At 39.2% G+C, this 22978-nt stretch overlaps 5 protein-coding genes and 1 pseudogene across 10 annotated transcripts; 2 read left to right on the top strand and 4 right to left on the bottom strand.

Annotated features, from left to right (window-relative positions):
- Positions 1-86: 86 nt before the first annotated feature.
- Positions 87-2640, bottom strand: LOC104822134 (serine/arginine-rich splicing factor RSZ21). Of its 4 annotated transcripts, none has more exons than XM_010553255.1 (6): positions 2544-2640; positions 2259-2368; positions 2087-2175; positions 1551-1758; positions 976-1137; positions 87-838 (listed from the first exon to the last, which is right to left on the bottom strand). In XM_010553255.1, exons 2-6 carry the CDS (start codon positions 2345-2347, stop codon positions 832-834), a joined length of 555 nt encoding a protein of 184 aa, XP_010551557.1. In that variant the 5' UTR covers positions 2348-2368; positions 2544-2640; the 3' UTR covers positions 87-831. The 4 variants fall into 4 exon arrangements, with proteins under 4 accessions (XP_010551557.1, XP_010551559.1, XP_010551558.1 ...); XM_010553257.2 differs by having other exon boundaries at positions 2259-2364; positions 2544-2621; XM_010553256.1 differs by having other exon boundaries at positions 2506-2591.
- A 1420-nt stretch (positions 2641-4060) lies between these two features.
- LOC104822192 lies at positions 4061-4985 on the bottom strand (annotated as a pseudogene).
- A 2931-nt stretch (positions 4986-7916) lies between these two features.
- Positions 7917-11142, top strand: LOC104822133. Its single transcript, XM_010553254.2, has 7 exons — positions 7917-8348; positions 8436-8516; positions 8639-8815; positions 9416-9586; positions 9836-10048; positions 10139-10227; positions 10305-11142. The coding sequence occupies exons 1-7, from the start codon at positions 8261-8263 to the stop codon at positions 10962-10964; spliced, it is 1479 nt and encodes a 492-aa protein (XP_010551556.1). The 5' UTR covers positions 7917-8260; the 3' UTR covers positions 10965-11142.
- Positions 11143-11177: 35 nt separating this feature from the next.
- On the bottom strand, positions 11178-13438 carry LOC104822132. Of its 2 annotated transcripts, none has more exons than XM_010553251.2 (6): positions 13345-13438; positions 13091-13261; positions 12523-12687; positions 12109-12315; positions 11883-11983; positions 11178-11791 (listed from the first exon to the last, which is right to left on the bottom strand). In XM_010553251.2, the coding sequence occupies exons 1-6, from the start codon at positions 13397-13399 to the stop codon at positions 11264-11266; spliced, it is 1227 nt and encodes a 408-aa protein (XP_010551553.1). In that variant the 5' UTR covers positions 13400-13438; the 3' UTR covers positions 11178-11263. The 2 variants fall into 2 exon arrangements, with proteins under 2 accessions (XP_010551553.1, XP_010551555.1); XM_010553253.2 differs by having other exon boundaries at positions 11583-11795.
- A 310-nt stretch (positions 13439-13748) lies between these two features.
- Positions 13749-20266, top strand: LOC104822131 (AP-1 complex subunit gamma-1). Of its 2 annotated transcripts, none has more exons than XM_010553249.1 (18): positions 13749-13998; positions 14573-14875; positions 15064-15205; positions 15310-15483; positions 15764-15943; positions 16316-16470; positions 16704-16794; positions 16936-17099; positions 17231-17285; positions 17407-17529; positions 17616-17711; positions 17831-17958; positions 18232-18336; positions 18448-18710; positions 18862-19113; positions 19192-19367; positions 19524-19628; positions 19775-20266. In XM_010553249.1, exons 1-18 carry the CDS (start codon positions 13967-13969, stop codon positions 19868-19870), a joined length of 2640 nt encoding a protein of 879 aa, XP_010551551.1. In that variant the 5' UTR covers positions 13749-13966; the 3' UTR covers positions 19871-20266. The 2 variants fall into 2 exon arrangements, with proteins under 2 accessions (XP_010551551.1, XP_010551552.1); XM_010553250.2 differs by having other exon boundaries at positions 18868-19113; positions 19775-19870.
- A 1047-nt stretch (positions 20267-21313) lies between these two features.
- LOC109117024 lies at positions 21314-21794 on the bottom strand. Its single transcript, XM_019203485.1, has one exon. It carries the CDS (start codon positions 21678-21680, stop codon positions 21444-21446), a length of 237 nt encoding a protein of 78 aa, XP_019059030.1. The 5' UTR covers positions 21681-21794; the 3' UTR covers positions 21314-21443.
- Between the last annotated feature and the right edge of the window lie 1184 nt (positions 21795-22978).

The raw sequence follows: 22978 nt of genomic DNA, 5'->3' as shown, positions 1-22978 counted from the left end.
TCTTCACCCTGGATTCAATGGTGTTCAAAATCACTCTGGACAGATTATGTTTGTTTTGCGGTGAAAAGCTTTAACCCAGGTCGAAATCAAGGAAAAACGAACCAAGAGTTGAACATTTACACAAAACGAGGAAGGCATGAAGAATAGGTGGAAACAGAGATCAATTACAGGGAAGATGTAGCAGGGAATAAGCCGAACAGATGAGATCGGTTCATGAAAGACAAGAAGACATGCAGTGCGGAAGAAGACGTCGAGCAGTGAAACAGCTTCTCTGTCTTTGCCGCACGCGGAGTGACGACAGTCGGAATTCTTTTCAAGAGTTTTTTTATGCCAAACAGAATAACAAGCAATAGCTTAGCTGATGATGACAATGGTGCACACACAGCAAGGTTGAGGGAGAGAGAAACCGATGATGATCAACTTAAGAAGATGCAGCGCAGATGGCCACGACAAGAGACGCGGTCTCTTGCCCGTTAAATCGTAGCATACCTCACAAACAAAAAAGATGGAAAAACCCAGAGCCTTTTAGAAACCACATTCAGCAAACGCGTATATTTCATCCATAATATAGCATTAAAAGGGAAAAAAACGACCTTGGAGTTCCAAGTACCCCTGAAGAGAAGACAGCAAAGTCAAACCGGTAGTTGGGAGAGAGTCTGAAGCAGTTAATTCCAAATCCAAGTTTCTAAAAAAGATGACGACATGCCCATGCCCATTGCTCATAACAAAGTGGCTTTGGTAGAAGAACAACAAGCAGAGCAGATACTTCCTACATTAACTAAAAGCATTGCAGATATGCCCCCAACAAGCTTGGTGTAACCAAACCGCATGTCAAGCCCTGCAAGGAGATAAAAAAAGACCATGAGCTATACACAAGACAGGCATATCAAAGATTTAACTCTAGTCTTCACTCTTCAGATGCTCTAGTGAACTGTGTAAGAAACTTAAATGGCATACGGATAGAAGAACTCCTACCCATTTGCATACGGTGAACGTCGGCCATAGGGCGACTCTCGACGGTAAGGAGAATCACGACGCGAATTACGATATGGCGGGGATCTGCTGTAGCTGCGTCCACGGCGAGGCGGAGTCACACTACGGTGCCTTGGGGATCTTCTTCCACGAGGGCTGGGACTCCTGAATGTGATGAGATGAGTGAATAGAAGTAAGAACCTAGGTCTTCAAGTACTTAACAATCAATTGATTCCCATAGAGCAAGTAACAGTACTTGCAGTGTACAATATGTCAAAGAAAACCCTGGATAGTTTAACAAAGGAACATTGTTGGGTATGTATACCATGATTACCATCACCTCAGACAAATATGATTTCATAAATCCAAATACATGTACAAAAAGAAAAGAGAAACCGCTTTGAACGCACCTGTGACCTGCGTCCAAATCCAAAACTTGGACTATTTTTAAGCAAAAATGATATGCAAAGTCATTTAGACTTTTATCAAGATTTGATCTATAATAAGTTGTGCAATGATTTATTGTAGCCACAACACAAGAAAATGTTGGGAAAGAGAAAACCTTTAGACACACCCACCTGCGTCCATAACTTGGACTTCTTCGTCGACGGGGGCTAGGACTTCTGCGCCTTCCGCCATTTCCACGACCTCGACGACACTCACGAGCGAAATGACCAGGTTCACCGCACTCATAGCATTTCATGTCATCTCCTCCACCACGACGGCCACCGCCCCCACGGCCTCCCTTATTATTATGAGAAAGCTCTACACGCCAACCATTCTTGCCTGTAGATAGAGAAAAAACCGTATTCAAGCAGAAGTTACAATTCATTAAACCCAAGAGTAACAGAAACTAAAGCTAGAACCATATTCTGCGGGTGAAGGTCGAAAACACAACGATCAGGAAGGAGAAAATTTTCTAACTAGAGGAACGTGAAAAAGACTACACAAAATATCCTCACCCCGTTCCCTAGCTAGGAGCAATGCGCAAATATTTCACACGAGGAATCAAGCAAACATTTAGGTGGCATGACATGTAAAGATAAAAACTTAATCAACTAGAAACAGGCCGAGAATTCAGAAGACATGATATTGAAGGGGAAAAAACACTGACCATCCAATGCTCGGATAGCATCCATCGCATCCCTCTCGTCATCAAACTCAAGGAAAGCGTAGCCAGGCGGTCTACGAGCTACCCACACACTGCGATTTTGTCACGATAAGGTTAATTTCATAGAACAGGGGTGAACATAGACAAGACAATCAACAACAAACGAAGAGATCACCTGCGAAGAACACCGAAGATCTTGAATTCGTCTTCAAGGTCCCTCTCAGTGACCCGGGGGTCCAAATTCCCAACATAAACCCTCGTCATCCTCCCAACACTCGACCCTGTCTGACAGATGAAAAATCAGAAGAAAAAAAAATTACAGCTTCAGCAATCGGCCGACGTAAGATGCGAAATCTCAAGTAAAAAAACAGAAGACACTGTTGAACAATCAAAGACGAATTAGGGCTTCCGAGAACTGTTACCGCGAGAAGAGAGATGCGACCAGAGATCTAGGGCTTACCGTGGAGAGATATTTCTAGGGTTCCGACGGACAAAGCGACTAGAAGGACTAGTTAATGTCGAACTTAATGACGAACCTGGTTTTATTATAAAGGGGGAAGTACATATACTATGCTTTTAATTTTATTTCTTTTTCTTAATTCAGATTTTATGTGGGTATTTGGGTGACGCAGCCCATAACTAATTTGGCCCACATTTCATTCAAATTGTCATAGTTTTTCCAATAATTTGTATGACATGTATTGTTAGACTTATGGGCCTACTGGGTATATACATTTCGGCCCACAAAAAGTTACAAAGTCCATTTCAAGCGAGATAGACTCGTTTTAGCCAACAAATAACGAAAATACGTAAATTTAGTTTTAAAATTCGAAATAAAATATAATCGAACAATACGTTTATATTCAGATAGAAAATTCTGAAAGTTATGCCCACATAATTAGATATTGAGATGGTAACTTCTCATATTATACTCGAATTGATTAATTTTATATTTATTTATTTATTTATATCGAAATCCATATCATTCAATTAACATATCATATATAGTTCCTTTTTTTTTTTTACTTTTTTTCCTTCCATTGGAGAGATTTAATCCAATGATAAAATTTTTCTTTCGATTAAAATCTTTATCGAATCCGCTGTTAATTGTTGTAACAATAGATGGAGGATGATCCAACCATTTGAAATTTAATTCCGCTCGTAATGCAGATTTCGCCAAACAATCGACAATTATATTTGTTTCTCGATATATTTTCTTGAACTTCACATACCAATTTTTCTTTACCATCTCGTGATATTTGTGAACCAAATTTCGCAGCGTAAAAGGGAGCTTATATCGGTTCGCTTTCAATGAGATAGTCGTTTGTGTGAATCTATTTGAATCTCCAACTTTCGACAACCTTTCTCTCATCCCGATCGGAGAGTATTGTACACACCCCATGCCTCCATCTCTAACAAATTGCAAAAGCCTAGAGGTCGGACACAACCTCCTCTCCCTATCTCCATCTTCTTTTTTCTTGTGGAGATTATAGTGTCCCCTAATGGCAAAATGACACATTTATAGATCTTATACAACAATCCTTGGTGAAACCCTGGATAGTATAAGGCAAGATGAAATATATACCCGACAATATTCCTAGATATTTTATATAATCTATATAAAAAAAGTAAAATTTATAAAAAAAAAATTGAACTTATAAAACGATAAAAAAAAATACATTTATAAACTTTTCTAATAAATTTATTCCCAATTTACAAAATCTGTACACAATTTTAAAATATGTCATTATAATTCTCAAACTTATTTTTTAATTAAATCGTTAAGATTTTTTCAAATACCAATTAACAAATTTAAAAATTAGAATGACATATTTTGAAAGTTTGGAACTAAATTTATCCGTTCAATAATTTGTTTTCCACCATTTTACAATTTTAGGGATTTTTATTTATTTTACCCTAAAAACAAATCTCCCAACATCTTGAACACGACATCAAAACAGACTAAAGACATATACTTCAGTTAGGGTTTCCATGGGCATATCTCTCCTCCATCTTCTGGAGAAGTTCTTTGGCAGTTGAAGCAGAAACAACAATACTACGAGCACGTGGTTTGATGAAAGCTTCAGTAAGAAACTTGTCGAAGAGGGAAAGCAAATGGGTCGTAGTAGCCATCGACGTTCAAAACACCGACGGTTTTGTTGTGGATACCGAGTTGAACCCATGCTATCATCTCCAGCAACTCCTCCATTGTTCCATATCCTCCCGGTAGTGCTATATATGAAGGCTTCCGCTTCTTGTTCCATAGACGCCTTCCTCTCATGCATGCCTGCGACCACTCGTTCTTCTCCCACTGTCTCCCCACATATCTCGTTTGACGTTAGAGCCCTTGGAATCACCCTGCATTTACATCCCCATGCATGCATATAAACACAATCCCTAATTAAACATCTCTCTCTCTCTCTCTATAATGGTAAAGATATGTTTGAAAATTTCATCAAATGATACACAATATGTTCATAAAAAAGAACCCAAACGAAAACTTCACCGGAAGAGGGCACCCACAAGAAAACAAGGATAAAACTCTAAACAAGAGATCAAAAGCTCGGTTATCAGGAACTGATCAGAATGTAGAGTAGAGTGATGCAATCCATTAATGGAAACCCAAAACTCACCCGAGCACGTGGCAACCACCTTCGTAGACTCGCTTGGACAAGAGACCCATCAAACCAACGCTTCCTCCTCCATAGACCAACTCTATCTTCCTCCTCACGAGTTCATCACCGAGCTCGATAGCAGCCTCACTGAACACTTGCCTTCGACCCAAGCTGCTTCCGCAGAATACACATATTTTCCTGAACATGCTCCCGTCTTTTCCCTCCTCCGTCGACATTATAGCCACCACACGGTCTCCAACCCACTTTAAATGGGAAAAAGTCGCCATATTCTATATTCACTACTGCACGTGCCAAGCACGAGGTATATATAGTATTAGAAAGTTAACTGACTTACAAATACGCCAACATTTTAATAAAAAAGTTGTGCAAAACCTTAATACAAACGAAATAAATGCGAGTAATTTTGTCCGAGCACAAGTGGGTCCGTGGTCATGTCACCAAAAGTTCCATGCGCTCGGTGGAGAGCACAACACGACAAACACCAAAGGCGATAATATAAATGGTTATGATATATTAACTTTATGTTATAAGATCAGAATCTTACGGGGGTTTACCAGATCTATATATGTATAAACTATATGGATGATTATTTTCATGCAAACGCACCGAACATACCCCGACCTTCGGGTTCCTTAAAAGTCGAAACCTGGTCGAGCTGTCGTTATTTCACTCGCCTTCTCATCCCTTTTGTACATTTTTTTGAGAGCGATAGGGTTATTACCCTACGGGCATTTAGCTTTCTAAATTTGAGAGCACGTTTGTCCTAAATTCGGTATTCTTCAGCTTTTTCTAAAAAGAGTTTAATTTCTTCTCACAAAAGATTATAGCATTGGTTGAGTTCATTATCTCTTTTGTTTTCTTTTTTTCTTGCATGCCCGGGTATTTTTTTTAGTGTGAATAATATATATATATATATATATATATATATATACAATTTATATTTTCCTAGTTAACCATATGATATATCACTTGGATATTTTAGAACATAAGATTAACTTCATATATATACAACTAGATAATAAAATCATACACTTGAAGAAGGGAAAGCAAATTCGCCATATATATATAATGCAATCCATGAATTATTGCGCCTACCAAAACCTATATATGAGTATGATGAGAAAGGTTCAATAGATTCCGCTTAATTAAACGATCATTAAATAACCAAACCAATAGCATACCCCACTAATAACACCGTGGGGTAAACACATGCTACAACTTTTTTTTTAGAGTTCTCTCTTGGAACTTTTGGTCAATAGATCCACGAGATTAATTTCAAAATAAACTGGACAAATGTCTACATCAAGATTTACTGTTTCCACGTGAAAATTTTCAGACGACACTGTTTAACTAAAGCGGGAAGAATCCAAATTTGGGTGGTTTAGTGGTAAGTTTGCATGTTCTTACATGAACAAGTACACGATGAGGTGTCTTGTATGAAGCGATGATAAGATCTGTATTATTGAACATAGTATATACAGAGAGAGGAAGAGCCCAAACCCTAGTACAGACACGAAGATGAAGATGGAAAGAGATGACTAAGGAAAGAGACATTATGTACAGAATATATATGTTGCCATATGTGTGTATGTTCCCTTGTATTACATTGGGTTCAAATTCAAGTGCGGAGAGAAATATATTCACCTGGATTTTCTGATGAATTTTCGAATTATAAAAAAAAATTAAAGGGGTAAGTTCTTTTTGTAAATAAATGGGATTAAAAATATAATAATTTAGAACCACAAAACAATAGTGAAAACATTGGGGCTTTGTTCGTCGCGTGGTTGAAGCTGCCCCAACATAGAGAGAGTAATGAATCTCTCTCTCTCTCTCTTCGTCCGGGAGAGAGAAGTTTCCAAGGTCGCCCTTAGGGTTTGGCGCAGAGGTTCAGCTCGGCTTCTCATTGGACGACGGATTTTGACAGCCGACGTAAGTGGATTCCACACTTTCCGACAGAATATCTTCGCAGTCACTTGTCCATTCGGGAAACATTCCACGGGCCCTGTTTCTCTCTCTCTCCCCCCCTCCCCCGTTGTTTTGGTAGTCAAGGCCGTGTAACCCAAAACTCATCATGGGTTCATAACGTGAGCCCATTATTTTAACGGGTCTACAATTGGAGTCCATTATTTAAACGGGTCTACATGAAAAGTTACCGTGTGAGCCTATGATTTGAATGGGCCTAAAACAGAATTTACCATTTGAGCCCAGTAAATAAGCGGCATGTCCCAACTACGGGACATTACTTTTCGGTTGAATAAATTTTATAACTTTTTTTAATCACTGCTAATTTCACGATATTATAACAAACCGACATGTGAATTTTGAAATAATGAATATATAAGTAAACTCTCAGGAAGCGAGAGTATAAATGTTCTGTTTGTTTGACGCTTTTTTTTTTTCTATTTCTTTTGTAAAAACTACGATCACTTGCTAATAATTTAGAAACCCCACGAAAGCAAACGGACACGTGTAAAAGAGTCAGTGGGCGTTTGTGGACACGTATCACTTCCTGATTGGATCGTTTCTGATAGTGTGCGTGAGCCGCCGGGGACTGCATCTATCATTAATGGACAATGGGATAATCAGTCTTAAGTTAATTTGCGGAGCCATCATAATGTCGGTTCATGAGAATTTAACTATGCGAATTTAGCTATTTACTATGTATTATTATCTATGCTAATGTCAGGAAAATAGAATAAATACCATAACTGTTTCAGACAAACCACTAAGAATATATATATATATTTGAGTTTTTCGTACGATTAATTTGGTTTTTTGTTTACAAATGGTAGATCGAATTAGTTATAAAACAGAGGGAAAATTTTAAAATAATGTAACTTTTAAATATTTAGATATTATTTTTTAATAATGAAACTTAAAAAAATTAAAAAAATGTCGATGAAAAAATTTGAAGTTATATTTTAAATTTTTTTGAAATTAATAGGGAAATAAGTTTAGACATTTTAACATTTCTTTAAAATTTATCAATCGATATGAAAAATGCTTCAACTTTTTAGAAAAAGGTGAAAATATGATAAATCGTTCGGAAACATTTGGGTTACATGCAAAAGTTAATCATTCATATACTAACAAATATAGTTGCGTTAATTTAATTAATAATAAACAACCGGAAAAATCTGAATCGAATTAAAAAGGGTGACGTTGATCGCATCACATGACTCTCTCTTTCTCTCTGCCTTTCTTTCTTTTTCTCTGCTTCGCCTTTTCCCCCCTTCCTTTCTCACTCTGTCCTCACTCCTTTCCCATTTTCTTACACTGCTGCGGCAATCTAAGCTCTCTGCTTTCCCCCCCTCATTCTCCTTCGTCTTCTTCGTTTTTTCGTTGATCGATAACTCGAACAAGGGCAACCCACTAACACTCCCCTCTTTTTTTTTTTTGGTAATTTAAGCTTCACATTGTTCGCTGTCTTCCTACTTTTTCTCCGTAAGATTCTCGATATGAACTAGGGTTTTACTCATTTGGAATCTCTGTGGCTGCTTCTACGTGTTCTCCTGGTTCCTTTTCCTGGATCCAAGTGATAATGGGTAACAATTTTCTGTTTCTGGGCACTCTCATTCTGCTCCTCTCCGGGTTCGTAGCTCCTGCTCCTTCCTCTAATTCACCGGCGAGTAAGTTTTTCTCCTGCTGCTCATTTTTTTTACCACCCTTTAGATATGGATTTGGTTTTGCTCATATTTCGAGTTCACCTTTGGCAGAGATTATCAATGGTTTCATCTCGAATCACGGCTCGTCCCTTATGAAATGGCTATGGTCCCTCAAGACCACCACCAAAACAGGTTCGGATACTGATCTTCTGTAAATCTATTTGTTTTCCACCATTTTTTGGCCTCATTGTTGCTTTTACGAATTGGTTGTGACAAATATACGCGGGTTTCCTTTTTTTTTCTCCTTGCATCAGCCATTTCCTCCAGGTCGATGGTGAGATACGAAAATGGGTACACAGTGGAGACAGTGTTCGATGGAAGCAAGCTCGGCGTCGAACCGTATGCCGTCGAGGTCCTTCCAAACGGCGAGCTGGTCATTCTGGATTCTTCGAATAGTAACATTTACAAGATATCATCTTCTCTCTCTCTGTGTAAGTACCATCACCGCTTCGTCAGCAGCCGACATCATCTGAAACTAATTTTTTTGTCCGATCGATTGACTGTTCTTACTGGATCCCCACTTGGGTTTGCATCTGATTCCGTGGGTTCTTTTATTTTTTTTCCCCTGTCGATTGATGTTGATTTCGTAATTACATTTCAATATTCTTTGATGAGCTTCATATTGTCTGATTGGTGTTGGTTCTATGATGTTGAATTCGGGGCTTACGTTTATCACTGTGTTTACGGTGAAAACTATGGCTTTATCTGTATGTAGTGCACATGGATTGCTCAGATTGCTTTATATGGCTAAATGGAAGTATTTGATACTAAAATGAGTTTGATCTTACATATTAGTATTATATTGCTATTTGCTGTTTCTTTGTCGTATCCAAGCTACTTGTTGGTCCAAAATGATTAGATCAGAGACTGAGAATTACGCTTACAGATTGCAGAAAGCTTAATTCTTTCTTCACATAACCTTTACTTGAACTGAATTTAGATCACCATTTCAAGTGTACTGTCGATTTCTTATTATGAAATGGCCTTTTACACTAACTTCTTACGCACATGAAACACTTGGACACTGGCAGATAGCAGACCGAGACTGGTTACTGGCTCTCCTGAAGGATATTCGGGGCATGTGGATGGGAGATTAAGAGAGGCGAGGCTGAACCATCCTAAGGGCATTACAGCAGATGATAGAGGAAATATATATGTGGCTGACACAATGAATAATGCTATCAGAAAGATAAGTGATGGAGGTATGACTTGTTCTTTACTCATATTTGAGCTCTATGATGGCCTGCAGCCTTTCTTTTTCTTTTTTGGAAAAAATTATCGCTTGATGGTTACCAAGTGAAGTTTGTCTGTACATTGTGTATATTTGCTTTTGAATCAGATTGAAAGCTTCTAACACATCCAGGGATGATTAGGAGATTTTATATGACATTTTTTCTTTTTTTCAAAGACAATCTATAGCTCACAACGGGTTTAAAAAACTTTCCTTGTAGTTGTTACAACCATAGCCGGAGGGAAAACTGGTCGGGGAGGAAGCCATGTGGATGGTCCGAGCGAAGATGCCAAATTTTCCAATGATTTTGACGTTGTTTATGTGGGAAGCAGTTGTTCGTTACTCGTCATAGACCGAGGAAACAGAGCCATCAGAGAAATCCAACTCCATTTCGATGATTGTGCCTATCAGTATGGAAGCGGGTTTCCTCTTGGTAGATTTTCAGTGCAAATCGTTGTTTACTGCCCCTTTTGTCCTGTCAAATCTGCATCTTTATATTCTACATGTTCAAATTTTGTTGCAGGGATTGCTGTGCTCGTTGCTGCAGGTTTCTTTGGTTATATGCTGGCTCTGTTGCAACGTAGAGTTGGATCTATTATGTCTTCTTATAATGTGAGCCAGTAATCTCGTTCTAACATCTTAAGCAGAATTTCTTCTTGTCTTCTAACATGTACGTTGTGTATTTTTAGGATCAAGATATCTTTGACCCAGCCCTGGATCAAAAGCCACTGAAATCAGCCAGACAGCCTCTGATTCCTACAGAAGACAATCAAGAGAAACAGGAGGAAAGCTTCTTTATATCGCTGGGCAATCTCATTTCTAATGCTTGGGCCTCTTTCATGGAGATTTTAAGTGGAATACTTCCGGGTCTCAGAAAGAAGCAGACAGTCAGATTCCAGCTTCATGAGACAAAGCAGTCTGCTGCTGCAATCTCTTGGCCGGTTCAAGAGAGCTTTGTCATACGAGATGAAGATGAGCCTCCTCCCGTTGAGCCCCGAAACCCGACACCCCGGAAAACCTATGCCTTCATGTCCAAAGATGCCGAGAAAATGCAACAGTTGCGTCAGAGTCAAGCCTTTTACAGCAGCTGGGGGGACACTGAATTCCCTCATCAGCAGCAACAGAAGCATCAGCAGCATCACCGTAGGCATTACTCATCTGTCCCTCATACATATTATGAGCAGAGCTCCGGGAAGAATAATGAGATCGTCTTTGGGTCAGTTCAAGAGCATGACTGCAAGCTGAACACTGCTGCTGCTGCTGCCAAGGCTGTGGAGTATGGAGATCCAATGAGCAACTGTCAGAATCTTAGGTCCAGAGCTCAGTGGGGAAATTACCAGTACATGTGAAAAAGATTTGAGATTATTGCTGCTCCTTGATGAGATTATGCTGGCAATTCGGTGATTTTGGATATAGGTACTTTCATGCATGGGGTTTATATGTGGGTATATGGTGAATCTAGATCTATCTTGTAAGAAAGTTGCAAACTTTGTTTCTTGGAATCATAGTGAATATTCCTAATGTCAATTCCCAACTATTATTATTCATTTCTACCCAAACGCTTAGCTCGATATCAATCCACTTGTAGATGTTGAAGTTAAACATAATAAAGTAGAAATACATACACACACAAAAAAAAGGAAGAACATCACATCGGGCCATTCCCTTGAGCTACTTTCCTCCTCCTGGCCAAACCCAATTCGCCAAAGGAAGAACCAAAAACTGCAGAATTCTCCTCAGCCGTCTTAGAGAACCCTTCAACCTGAGCCTTTATCATATCATCTATCCTTCCATTAGATCCAGATGAGACAGTGTTCAACTCTTGGACAGTACATTGTTCATCTTTCTTCAAATCTAAGGCATCGTCGAAACTTATCAAATCCTTCAGATCACAGGAGATTCTCTGCGACGGTTTCGCCTTACTACAGGTAGGGCTATCAGGGTCGAGTAAAGGAGCAGCCTTTTTGGGTTGGATTGGTTGAATAATTACATAGTTGAGTTGAGACATCAGGGAAATGTGAGATAAGATTAGTCTAACTAGTCTACTTAGTACGGAATAGACACTAGATCTAGCAGCTTCGTTTCTGATGTCGAAGAAGAGAGTCAGCACTTGTTTCCCCAGTTTGATTAGGAAAGGCTTCCATGTCGTGATGAACGAGAGGAGGTTCCCGCCTTCCTGTCTACAACGATTGGTTAAGCAGTTAATAATATGTTTAAACATTTGGTGTAAAAGATACAAAAACTATAACGATAAAGGTAAAACTTACACGAGGAATGACACAAGGGCGAACAGCAATTCCGATGGCTATGCCGAGAAGTAGTGAAAGGACAAGAAACCCTACAGTCCAAACTGAGATCATCCCCAACTCTGAAACACGAAAAGAGACATCGTTGAAGTTTCTTGTCTTAGAAACACTGAATCGGTTTCAGTGAATGGTTTAATTGAGCATCAATGGCATCAGATGTAAATGAATGCAAAACAGAGCAACATACTGGAATGAGAGTTTCCAGGGCAATCCTCCTTCTTCAGATTGATCTGGCGAATCAACTGATTTCCATGATCAGAAATAAGCAAACAACATCTGAGAGGGACAAAAGTTATCTCGAACTCGAAATCATTTGAAAAAGTTGCATTTTGTGCAGGTCCGTCCGTACGTCCAAGCTCCTTTGAGACACCTCCGGCAATGGTGGTAACAGTACCTATGAAGTAAGGTCAACAAAAGACTGATGGTTACCTCAACTGTCTACAGCATAATCAGAATAATTTAGCATGCCTTTACAGTAAACCGGGCATTTGAAGTTGTTCCAACCACACCAAAATCATCACCCAAGACTTGATTTTCAGACAAGTATGAACACTAAGGACATTATTAGCAAGTGACAACACAAACTAGATAAATGAAACACCTGAAAGACTGATCTTGCGTATGGATTTATTGTTCCTATCGGCGACATAGATGTTCCCTTTAGCATCCACAGCAAAACTCCGAGGCTTATCAAACCGGCTCTTACCTGCTTCACCATCCGAATTACCCGAAACTCCATCCCCAGCAACCCGTTTAACCTTGCTATCTGCTCACGCACACACACAAACTTCCAAGTCAACTTGAATACAACAACTTTCCTCAAAAAGAATGAGAACAAAATCTGAAATTTGCCTTTGAAAATATATAATCCGTGGACGTTCTCGTACCGGTAGACCATTTCATCAGAGACTACGAATACAAAATGTACGTAAACAAACGGAGTTCTTCGGAAGCAAATCATAGGACGAGACTTTGCGTCAGAAAAGATTCAAGTCCAAAACTTTCTTCCAGCATACATGATTTTAACACCCTCAGTGATCTATACGAATACACCCTTGTGGTGAGACCCTTCCCCGGACCCCCGCTCAACGAGAACGAGGACGCTTTGTGCACCGGGCTGCCCTAGTGATCTATACGAATAGACACACAAAACCATGCTAAGTATGTACCCGAAGACAAGGGAAATGATACAGTGTAGAATGTGCTTCCGGGGGAATCGAGGACGATCAGCTCGAACGATCCTGGTAGAGTCTGGACGACGCGTGGGTTGACCTGTAGTTTTCGGCCGTCGAACACCGTCGTCACCTCGTACCCATCTTCCAGAACACGATCAGCCCTAACTGTAAGAAGAAACGCTAACATCAGATGAAAAAAACCGAGTAAAGATTCGAGATCCGAGAAGAATGAGTAGTCTTTCCTTTACCCAGATTGCAAAGGAAGAACAAGAAGAGGGAGAGTGCAGCGAAACGCAGAGCCATTTCAAAAGGGAAAGTGATGAGTCTGCTGCTTGCGTAGGAGAATAAGTGTAGGCCATCTTTCAGAGGAATTCTACGGTGCGGCCAAGTATAGCAAGAAGCACTGTAACCGCTTTAATGTCAATCCACGTGGTATACTTGTGAAATCGACGATTCTCTTCACTCAGCCCGTTTCAACATTGGGCCGCCCAACTCGGCCCAATCGATTTCAAGGGATTGACCACCTGGTCGAAACTTCTGGACCGCTAAGAAGGTAAGGCTTTCCGGCGACGAAAGAATACGTCGTCGTTTTAGGCCAATTCTGTAATATTGAATTATAATTTGCTCTCGACACCATCATCCCCGGAAAAGAAAAATTTAATACAAAAACAATAAAGAAAAATAAAACCAACATCCTGCGTCGACGCTGAGATCCAAATCCTCACTCTTTCTTCGATCGTCTTGATTCAGAAAAGTCGGAACTCCGGCAAGCCAATCGGAATATTCTGTCAAATCGGTTGTGCTCGGTCTATCCCATTCCAGTTTCGTCCTGAAATTTCCCGGCGTGAAGGTTTAAACCCTGACCCAATAATGAACCCCTTTTCTTCCGGTACCCGTCTAAGGTAATTGGGTTCTCTTCCTCATCTTCTTCTCATTCTTATTCTTACCGGGTCATTGTTTGCTGTACGAGGTCCCGATTAGATGCGTGGCTGTGAATTTTGATGCCAAAGGGTGTTTGAGAAAATGGATCTCAATTAATTCACTTTCATTCGTTTTCATTCACGATTTTTCATTTCAATTTTTTTGTTTTGTTCATTTTGAAGTCAAAAGAGCATGAATTTAGCGGTTTCTGTTCTTGATCAGCTGTAGAGTGCTGCTAGATAATATGTATGAATAACAGAAGGATTTCAGGAAATTGAGCTTGTTCAGATTAGGATTGGGTTCCTATTAATGGTGGCTTTTGTTCTGGGTCGAAGTTGAAATTGTCTTTATTGTTTCTGATCTCCGTAGGGTTATGGTTTAGTTAACGAACATAATCAAGAGACTAGGCTACGTAGGATATTGGTTTTGTTTTACCTTTTCTGTCCAATATAAGTAAGGATGTATTAGAATTGGATCTTGGTTATGTTGAAGTCAACTCAGTTTGCACCGCTCATGTCAATTCTGAAATTGTGGGCACATGTTTATATGATTTAGGGACATGATCCGATCTATACGAGCATGCAAGACAGCGGCCGAGGAGCGTGCTGTTGTAAGAAAAGAGTGTGCAGATATCCGTGCATCCATTAACGAAGATGATCCACATTATAGGCATCGTAACCTTGCAAAGCTCATGTTCATACACATGCTGGGTTACCCAACACACTTTGGGCAGATGGAATGCTTGAAATTGATTGCTTCTGCTGGGTTTCCCGAGAAAAGGATCGGATATCTTGGCCTAATGTTGCTTCTTGATGAGAGACAAGAAGTCTTGATGTTGGTCACGAACTCATTGAAGCAGTATCCTTAATCCTTTTCCTAATAGATTAATATTATGATCCTTGCACGCGTTTGTGTATTATGTTTCATCTTGCTGAGCTGTTTGTTTTATAGGACGAAGGGAAAGAATTTGGTTATTGGGTCAATTACTCTGATGGGTCTGGGATAGTAGGGTTGTTCCATATTTTGTAACCTTGACTCTTGTGCAGAGATCTTAACCACTCAAACCAGTATGTTGTAGGACTTGCCCTTTGTGCTTTAGGAAACATTTGTTCAGCAGAAATGGCGCGTGATCTTGCACCAGAAGTGGAAAGACTACTCCAGTTTCGTGACCCAAATATTCGTAAAAAGGTGAAGTGTCATCAAGTGCCTGTATATGATTTCATGGACTATAAATGCTGTTGCTGATTTTGTTTCTCCGTTTCTGTAACCTTTTTTCTTTTAATGGCGTGCAGGCAGCACTGTGCTCCGTTAGAATAGTGAGGAAAGTTCCCGATCTTGCAGAAAACTTTGTAAATACTGCTGCTTCATTACTGAAAGAAAAGCATCATGGAGTTCTCATAACAGGAGTTCAACTTTGTTATGAGCTATGTAAAATCAGTGATGAAGCTCTCGAATACTTTAGAAAGGTAGACTAATGTATATCAATTGCAGACCAGTCTATTCTCCATACAAAAACCTTGTAATATAGCGTACTATGCATACATGCAGCATGCAAGCATGTGTGTTGCTTCTTTGTTTTTGTTTTCTTTTGGTATCATATTTCTACCCCAAAATCAAGTCTACTGCTGCACAAGTTAGTTTCATATCTGCTGTTTTCACTATTTGGAATTTTCTTGGCTGTTTTGGTTAATCTCATGTGTATTGGCAGTTTGATACACTTTTTTGTTCTTTATTCTTTGTTTACAGAGATGTACTGAAGGCCTGGTAAAAACTTTGAGGGATATTGCAAATAGTTCATATCAGCCAGAGTATGATGTTGCGGGGATCACAGATCCTTTTCTTCACATACGACTGCTTAAACTCCTGCGAGTTTTGGGCCAGGGTGATGCTGATGCTAGTGATCTGATGACTGACATACTTGCCCAGGTTACTCTAGGCTTATGCTGCCCTTAATTTTGGTTATGGTTCACAGTTTTCATATAATGTATAAAGCACTTCTAGATCACAAAAAAAGTTATCTATGTATAACCATAGGAATGCGTTCTTCTTGGTTATACGAGCAAAAGAGTATAGAACCATATGGATCTATTGGCCCGGCTAAAGTTCTTTGTCAAGGAAGTTATTTGAATCCCTTATGCATAGCTGCTACTTTTACATACGTCTATTGTGAATGAACTACCCTTAATCAGCTACAGCCTTTAAGTCAGAGTGTGAGGGATTTATTCTGGACTATTTTCCTACCTTTGTTTTGATGCCTAGAGAGGTTTATTTGATTTGGCTTTGTGCTATCTTTTGTAGGTGGCAACAAAAACAGAGTCAAATAAAAATGCGGGAAATGCCGTTCTTTATGAATGTGTTGACACGATCATGGGCATTGAAGACACTAGTAGCTTGCGTGTGCTTGCTATCAATATCTTGGGAAAGTTCCTATCTAATCGTGACAATAATATCAGGTTCTTGCTCCTGAACATCGATTTTCGCTTTGATATGATATCTAGATGAGAATAAGCTTCTTTTCTTTCTGTACATCATCTTTGATTGGGTTTGCTTAGTGTTATGAAGTATAATGTGCTCTGACTTGGAGTTTGCAATAAGCTCTGTTTTATCTGTTATGAGATGATCCCTGCGTTACTTCCTTTCTTTGTTAGCTGGTTGCTCTTCTGAAGTCTAAATCTCGACCTCGCAGATATGTTGCATTGAACATGTTGATGAAAGCAATCTCATTCGATGACCAAGCAGTGCAAAGGCACAGAGCTACAATATTGGAATGTGTTAAGGTAGTAATTCTTTTCTTTATTATATAGCATTTAGTGCACTCGTGAATCGGGTAAATTACTAATTTCCCTAGAGAAACAGTTTATTGTGTAGCTACAAAAGAAGACCAATTGATTTTGGCTCTCTTTCTGTCAATAATTTAGGATTCGGATGCCTCTATTCGGAAAAGAGCACTTGAGCTTGTATATCTTTTGGTAAACGAGAATAATGCCAAGCAACTGGCTAAGGAGCTAATTGATTATTTGGAAGTCAGTGACCAAGAATTTAAGGAGGATCTCTGTGCAAAAATTTGCTCTATCGTTGAAAGGTAAGTTCACTTACACTGTTTAGAAAGGTTAAGCTTTACATGTAGTCTTTGATCCTTTTAGACTGGTAATATCTATTTGATTGAGGTGACTTTCAGCGCGCTTTGTTGACTTTCCGCTTTTCGTAATGTAGGTTTTCTCCAGAAAAAATCTGGTACATTGATCAGATGCTCAAGGTTTTGTCCGAGGTATGGATTCAAACATGATATATTATTTACCCTATTTATTAACATGTGGCCAGTTTGCTACATTCTTAGAGATCTTATGTATCTGCCATGAACTTACTGTTCTCTCTTCCATGCCTAGTAGGCTGGAAATTTTGTGAAAGATGATGTGTGGCATGCACTTATTGTCGTGATAAGCAATGCATCTGAACTTCATGGATATACAGTCAGGGCGTTGTACAGAGCACTCATGACATATTCAGAACAGGTGACTTGTACTTTTCTCATCGACAATTGTAGGGCTCTCAAAGCATCTGTTATATCCTTCCTGAAATGCTGTGAAATTTCAATCAGGAAACTCTTGTTCGAGTAGCTATATGGTGCATTGGAGAATACGGTGATCTGTTGATCAACAACGGGGGGATGCTTAATATTGAAGATCCTATAACAGTACACAATCCAGTTCTCCTTTTCTGCACCATATTTAATACGTTGATACAGTGCTTTGCTGCATGGTTTTGTTTTGTTTTGCTTTTAGAATTTCAATGCATAATTGGCTTCTTTGGCAGGTAGCTGAAAGCGATGCAGTAGACGTTGTTGAGGCTGCTATTAAACGTCACAACTCAGATATGACTACAAGAGCAATGGCTTTGGTTTCTCTGTTGAAGCTCTCATCCCGTTTCCCATCTTGCTCGGAGTATGTTCAAGTAGTTCCCTCTTCGTTTGATATTTGCTTTTATACTTACTTCTTCCTACTGATATATTTTTCTATTTAACCCTGCTAATTCACAAGAGGTTTTTTTTTTCACAGAATGTCAGAACAATATTCTTTTGTTATCTACCAGTCATTGGAGACCATTATTTTTCTGAATTAAAATAAAAAACTACAGTGCACCTGTTCATCCATGTCTTTTATTATTCTACTGTGGCGATGGATATTTTTTTTAAAATTTATAAAATTCAATGACAGGAGGATTAAAGACATAATCGCAAAGCAGAAAGGCAGCCTTCTCCTGGAATTGCAGCAGAGGGCTATTGAATTCAATTCTATTATTGAGAGGCATAAGAATATCAGGTAATCAGAAAAATTCCTCCTATTCCTCTTCTTGATCCATCTTCTAGTGCTTTTATTAATCTAACTGCTCCTTGAAGTTCATGAAAGTAAGGTTTGTATCCATACATACAGGTCTTCTCTTGTCGAGAGAATGCCGGTACTGGATGAGGCGACCTTCAATGGAAGGAGGGCTGGCTCTCTACCTACATCGGTTTCATCAACCAGCAAGCCTTCGGTTAATCTTCCAAATGGTGTCACCAAACCTTATGCATCTCCTCTCGTGGACTTACTGGACCTGAGTTCTGACGATGTTCCAGCAGCAACTAGTTCATCTGGTGGAGATTTCCTTCAAGATCTTCTTGGTGTTGACTTAGGTTCATCCGCTGCACTATCAAGTCAGTTCTTTAGCATCTCAGAAGAAGTAGTTTCTTCCATTTTACAGCACATCCACTTGATATTTATCTCTGATTGAGCGATGTTTTCAGACCTGTTTTCCTTCTCTGCAACGGGTTAATTCATATTGGGTTTTTTCCGTGTTTATGAAAGTTTCAGACCAAACCCAAGCTCCAAAAGCAGGGACAGATCTATTGCTGGATCTTCTGTCAATTGGATCGCCTCCTGTTGCACAGAACAGTTCAGCATCTCCTGATCTCTTGTCAGCTGCTAAGGACAATAATAAATCCTCTGCTGCCTTGTTGGATGTACTTTCATCACCCACTCCACCCTCATCAACACCGGCCGTGCCTGCTGGTATGGTTGATTTGTTGGATGGCCTTTCTGCAAACCCATCAAAGCAGGGTAAGGAAAACTTCCTTCTGTATAGCTGTTGAAGTTCTCGATATAAAGAATCAATCATCGACTTTCCTCCTGTTGCAGAGGAAAAGGGTTCATCATATCCACCTGTTGTCATCTATGAGAGCAGCTCCGTGAAAATTGAGTTCTGCTTTTCGAAGACACCTGGGAATCCACAGACGACAAACATCCAGGCTACTTTTGTTAATTTATCTCCAAATACTTGCACAGATTTTCTTTTCCAGGCCGCTGTTCCAAAGGTCAGCTCACCTGTCACTTGTTTTTGTTTTTCTTTGCTTATATCCTGACTGATCAACGATGTTTGGTAGAGTTAGGGAGCATGTATTGTTAAGATTCGTCTCTCTTCTTTTCAATCTTTCTAAAGCTTATTGGCGTTTGTTCCCACCAACCTCCAGTTCCTCCAGCTGCATTTGGATCCAGCTAGCAGTAACACACTCCCCGCAAGTGGCAACGGTGCCATCACACAGAATCTAAGAGTCACTAACAGCCAGCACGGAAAGGTATGAGTGTTCCTCATTGTCGAGAAGAATAATAACTGGGCAACACTCTGATTGACATGCAAATAGAGAATGTATATACGTGGTGTACGAATTGGATCCTGCAGATTCGGTGACTAACCAGTGAACGTATTTCATGTTGATCCCAGAAATCCCTTGTTATGCGTATAAGGATGGGGTACAAGGTGGATGGAAAGGATGTACTTGAAGAAGGACAGATCAACAACTTCCCTCGTGGGTTATGAGCACAGGATTTGATACTTACAGCTCCATGGCCGAGTTTTTCTATCAACCAAGTTAAGAAGATGGTCCGGCTTCTATCTGTTATTGCGTCAAGAACATCATTCTCATTCCAATTCTTCAATCGGCTCGAGAAACAGGTATGGGCGTGTTGTTTGGGTTTTGAGTTGTAGGGTTTTTGTTCATCAAAAAGAAAGTTCCAAACTTTGCGGTCGGAAAGTGATATGAGGAGATGAGATTTGCAGAAGCTCCGTATTGTTCCTTAGTCATGTCTGAAACAAGATGGTGTAACCTTTGTATTCAGTCACCCACAGTTTGGTCTTGCAAAACAAAATTTTGGATTTTGGGATTACATCATAGTTCCCCTTTTATGTAATTCGTCCCAAATGATTTTGTGGTGATTTATGGCTCTCGTGGAAAGTTTTAACATCGGCAATAAACACAACAAAGAAGATCTTTGAAATAATCCACCGTTTGAGTTGGGCTGTATAAAGTGGTCATGGGCCCAATAAAAGCCCATCATAAAAATTGTGGCAGTCCATGCTTGGTACGAGCCCAACGTCAAACCATTAATTATCCTACTGCTGCTGACAGCCGGCACAGAGGATATGGCCCAAATTTGTGGTCGAGCCTACTTTGTAATTGCTTTATTAGATTTTCGATTAGTAGTAATTTAAATTATTATTTCAAAATAACGACCTTAGGGTATTGATCTCTCGTATGGTGCTCTCGAAAATGCCATTTTAAATATGGTTTACTGTTTTATATAAGGACTCTCACATAGTCTCATTTATTTCTGTTGATTAGGAAAGTTTTAATGTATCCGCTTACTTATTATTTTGATTCAGAACTTCACCATTTCTACTCTACTCTTATATGACCATGTTAAATGTCCGCTCGGGAAGTTAGATGCGGATTAAAGAACAAAAAAAATGCAAAAAAGATTGCATTCTCGGACCAATCTCTGATACGTTGATCTTAAAAATCCAATTTACAATCTTGGTCGGAATGGAGACGACAAAGTTCATGTCATTCGAGATATCATGTGATATATAATATGGCATGAAACTTTGCCAAAGTTTGTGAATGAGTGAATGAAGAAAGGCGTACATACATCCAAAAAATAAACATTTTGAGTAAAATAATTGACAAATCATTTCAATATTTAAACAAGGAAAAGGTAAAAGTAACGAAAACAAGCACATGTATATATCGGGAAAATAAAAGCAAATCTACGTAAAATTTTGTACAATCAGATTTTTTTTTTCACCTACAATCAGAAATTTATATATATATATATATATATATATATATATATATAAAACACAATCCGTTTTGGATAAACAGACAGGAAACAAAAAAAGCAGGAAGGAACAACAAAAAAAAATGAAATGAAACAAAATTCAAGAAAGGTAGTTTTGTCACACGACGAGTTAGAAAAAAAGACATCTAAGAACAACCCGGAATTCTTGATTCAAATGTTATTCATATCAAAACAAAGACGGACATATACTTGTAGTCGAAATACGAAAACTTAGGATAACATTTAAAAAGAAATGAAAATTACGTAATTAGAGATCAAAGGGAATAGACATCAGAGAGAGATTTGAGGAGGCGAATCTTCAGCTTGAGCTGCAAGATGTATTCGACGGTCTTCGACAAGAGCAGATCGGCCTTCAGCTCTCTCCCTCCCGGAATCAGCATTTGCAGTTTCCTCACCTTCACATGGACCCACCCACGACCCCTTCTCTTCTCCCTCTTCCTCCTCCTCTCCTTCTTCTTCGCCACGCGTCCGTACAACCCCCATTCCCCCATTGCCTTTACGAGTACAGTGAACGAGCAGAGGATCGAATGAATTGGTTGTGCCTACTTATAGAGGACAAGAGCCTTTGGAGCCAGGTAGAGGGTTTGGTGGCTCAGCCACTTGTCTTCGATATTTTCGGATGGAATTTTCTTTTTTTTCTCAATATTCGCCACGCCCTTTTACGTCCACACGATTTAATTATCAGGTTTTGTCATTTTGCTGAGCACGGGGGGAATTGGGATTCGGGTGTGGTTATGAAGAATGATTTGTATTTGCTAAACCTGCATCTCTATTCTCTCGTAGGGTTAGTAAATCTTATCTTCTACAATAAATTCGCTAACTAATTTTCCCATGACTCATTCGATTCAACTCTCTCTTGTTTTCTGGGTGGCTGAGTTTGGGGCCGACACGCGAAGGGAGGATGTGAAGAGGGGAATGGACCCAATGCACGTGTTTTGACAGCGTTTCCCTCGCACGCTCCATCGGTTATCCTCGAACCCCGACACTGACACTTTCTCTTGTTTTGCATGCATCCTTTATTTTTGTTTACATCAAATAGTAGCTATATATATAACATATATATATATATAGAAATTTGCAGAATGATAATTTTATTGATAACCAAAATAACATATAAATAGATGAGAGTCTTACATCGAATAAGTAAAGTAGACATAATGATAAAATTTCTAAATATATATTTTCCGGATTCGATAAAATCTCCAATATACGATATATCTCGTAATATTCTTCAAAATCAGGTATATCTCAACAATATATTCATTTTTATTTATTTTATTTCGCTATTCTTTTTATTCTTTTTGTTACACGAATTAACGCGTGATATGATAACATTAATCTTGGAAACCCTACAGGGCCATATCCACAAGTTGGTACACTTCCCAGGTCAGCCACTGCTAAAACTCATGCTTAATTGCTCTTCCAAGCTTCTTTCTACTCAATCTGTCTCCATGGGAGCACCGCTAAGCCACCTGATGTTCTCCGCCGTGATATTCTGCGCAATACTAGGCGGAAAATCAGCTCGCTGCGGGACTCTCTCACCCAGTTAGACCCGATGGACCGGTTACTCTATGGTTTCAATACTTTGAAAACACTTCTTCATTCAATATAGTTTTGATGCACTTAGCTTTGTAAGCAACAACCAACCTCTTGTACATTAAATTTATGATCAATGAAGTTTACCGTTAACAAAAAAAAAACATCAACATGAAGTTTCTACTCTATACAAACGTCAAAATAGTTTGTTCTCTCCCTCCGTACATATATATATATATATTTTTTTTTTTTG

The sequence above is a fragment of the Tarenaya hassleriana genome, unplaced genomic scaffold (assembly GCF_000463585.1).
Source record: "Tarenaya hassleriana unplaced genomic scaffold, ASM46358v1 Cleome35, whole genome shotgun sequence".
Lineage (NCBI taxonomy): Eukaryota > Viridiplantae > Streptophyta > Magnoliopsida > Brassicales > Cleomaceae > Tarenaya > Tarenaya hassleriana.
This window is presented reverse-complemented; position numbering and strand designations above follow the sequence as displayed.

Bases quoted from the DNA above. Each gene is read 5' to 3' on its own strand.
- LOC104822134 (XM_010553255.1), bottom strand. From the start codon at position 2,347: ATGACGAGGGTTTATGTTGGGAATTTGGACCCCCGGGTCACTGAGAGG. The intron at 1,759-2,086 runs GTCAGTGTTTTT...CTCTATCTACAG, and splicing joins TGCTATCCGAGCATTGGATG to GCAAGAATGGTTGGCGTGTA. The intron at 1,138-1,550 runs GTGGGTGTGTCT...CATCACATTCAG, and splicing joins AGTCCAAGTTATGGACGCAG to GAGTCCCAGCCCTCGTGGAA.
- LOC104822133 (XM_010553254.2), top strand. From the start codon at position 8,261: ATGGGTAACAATTTTCTGTTTCTGGGCACTCTCATTCTGCTCCTCTCC. The intron at 9,587-9,835 runs GTATGACTTGTT...CTTTCCTTGTAG, and splicing joins CAGAAAGATAAGTGATGGAG to TTGTTACAACCATAGCCGGA. The intron at 10,049-10,138 runs GTAGATTTTCAG...ATTTTGTTGCAG, and splicing joins TGGAAGCGGGTTTCCTCTTG to GGATTGCTGTGCTCGTTGCT.
- LOC104822132 (XM_010553251.2), bottom strand. From the start codon at position 13,399: ATGGCTCTGCGTTTCGCTGCACTCTCCCTCTTCTTGTTCTTCCTTTGC. The intron at 13,262-13,344 runs GTAAAGGAAAGA...TTCTTCTTACAG, and splicing joins GTTCTTCCTTTGCAATCTGG to TTAGGGCTGATCGTGTTCTG. The intron at 12,688-13,090 runs GTACATACTTAG...GTGCGTGAGCAG, and splicing joins ATCATTTCCCTTGTCTTCGG to ATAGCAAGGTTAAACGGGTT.
- LOC104822131 (XM_010553249.1), top strand. From the start codon at position 13,967: ATGAACCCCTTTTCTTCCGGTACCCGTCTAAG. The intron at 17,100-17,230 runs GTAAGTTCACTT...TTCGTAATGTAG, and splicing joins ATTTGCTCTATCGTTGAAAG to GTTTTCTCCAGAAAAAATCT. The intron at 19,629-19,774 runs GTATGAGTGTTC...TGTTGATCCCAG, and splicing joins CTAACAGCCAGCACGGAAAG to AAATCCCTTGTTATGCGTAT.
- LOC109117024 (XM_019203485.1), bottom strand. From the start codon at position 21,680: ATGGGGGAATGGGGGTTGTACGGACGCGTGGCGAAGAAGAAGGAGAGG.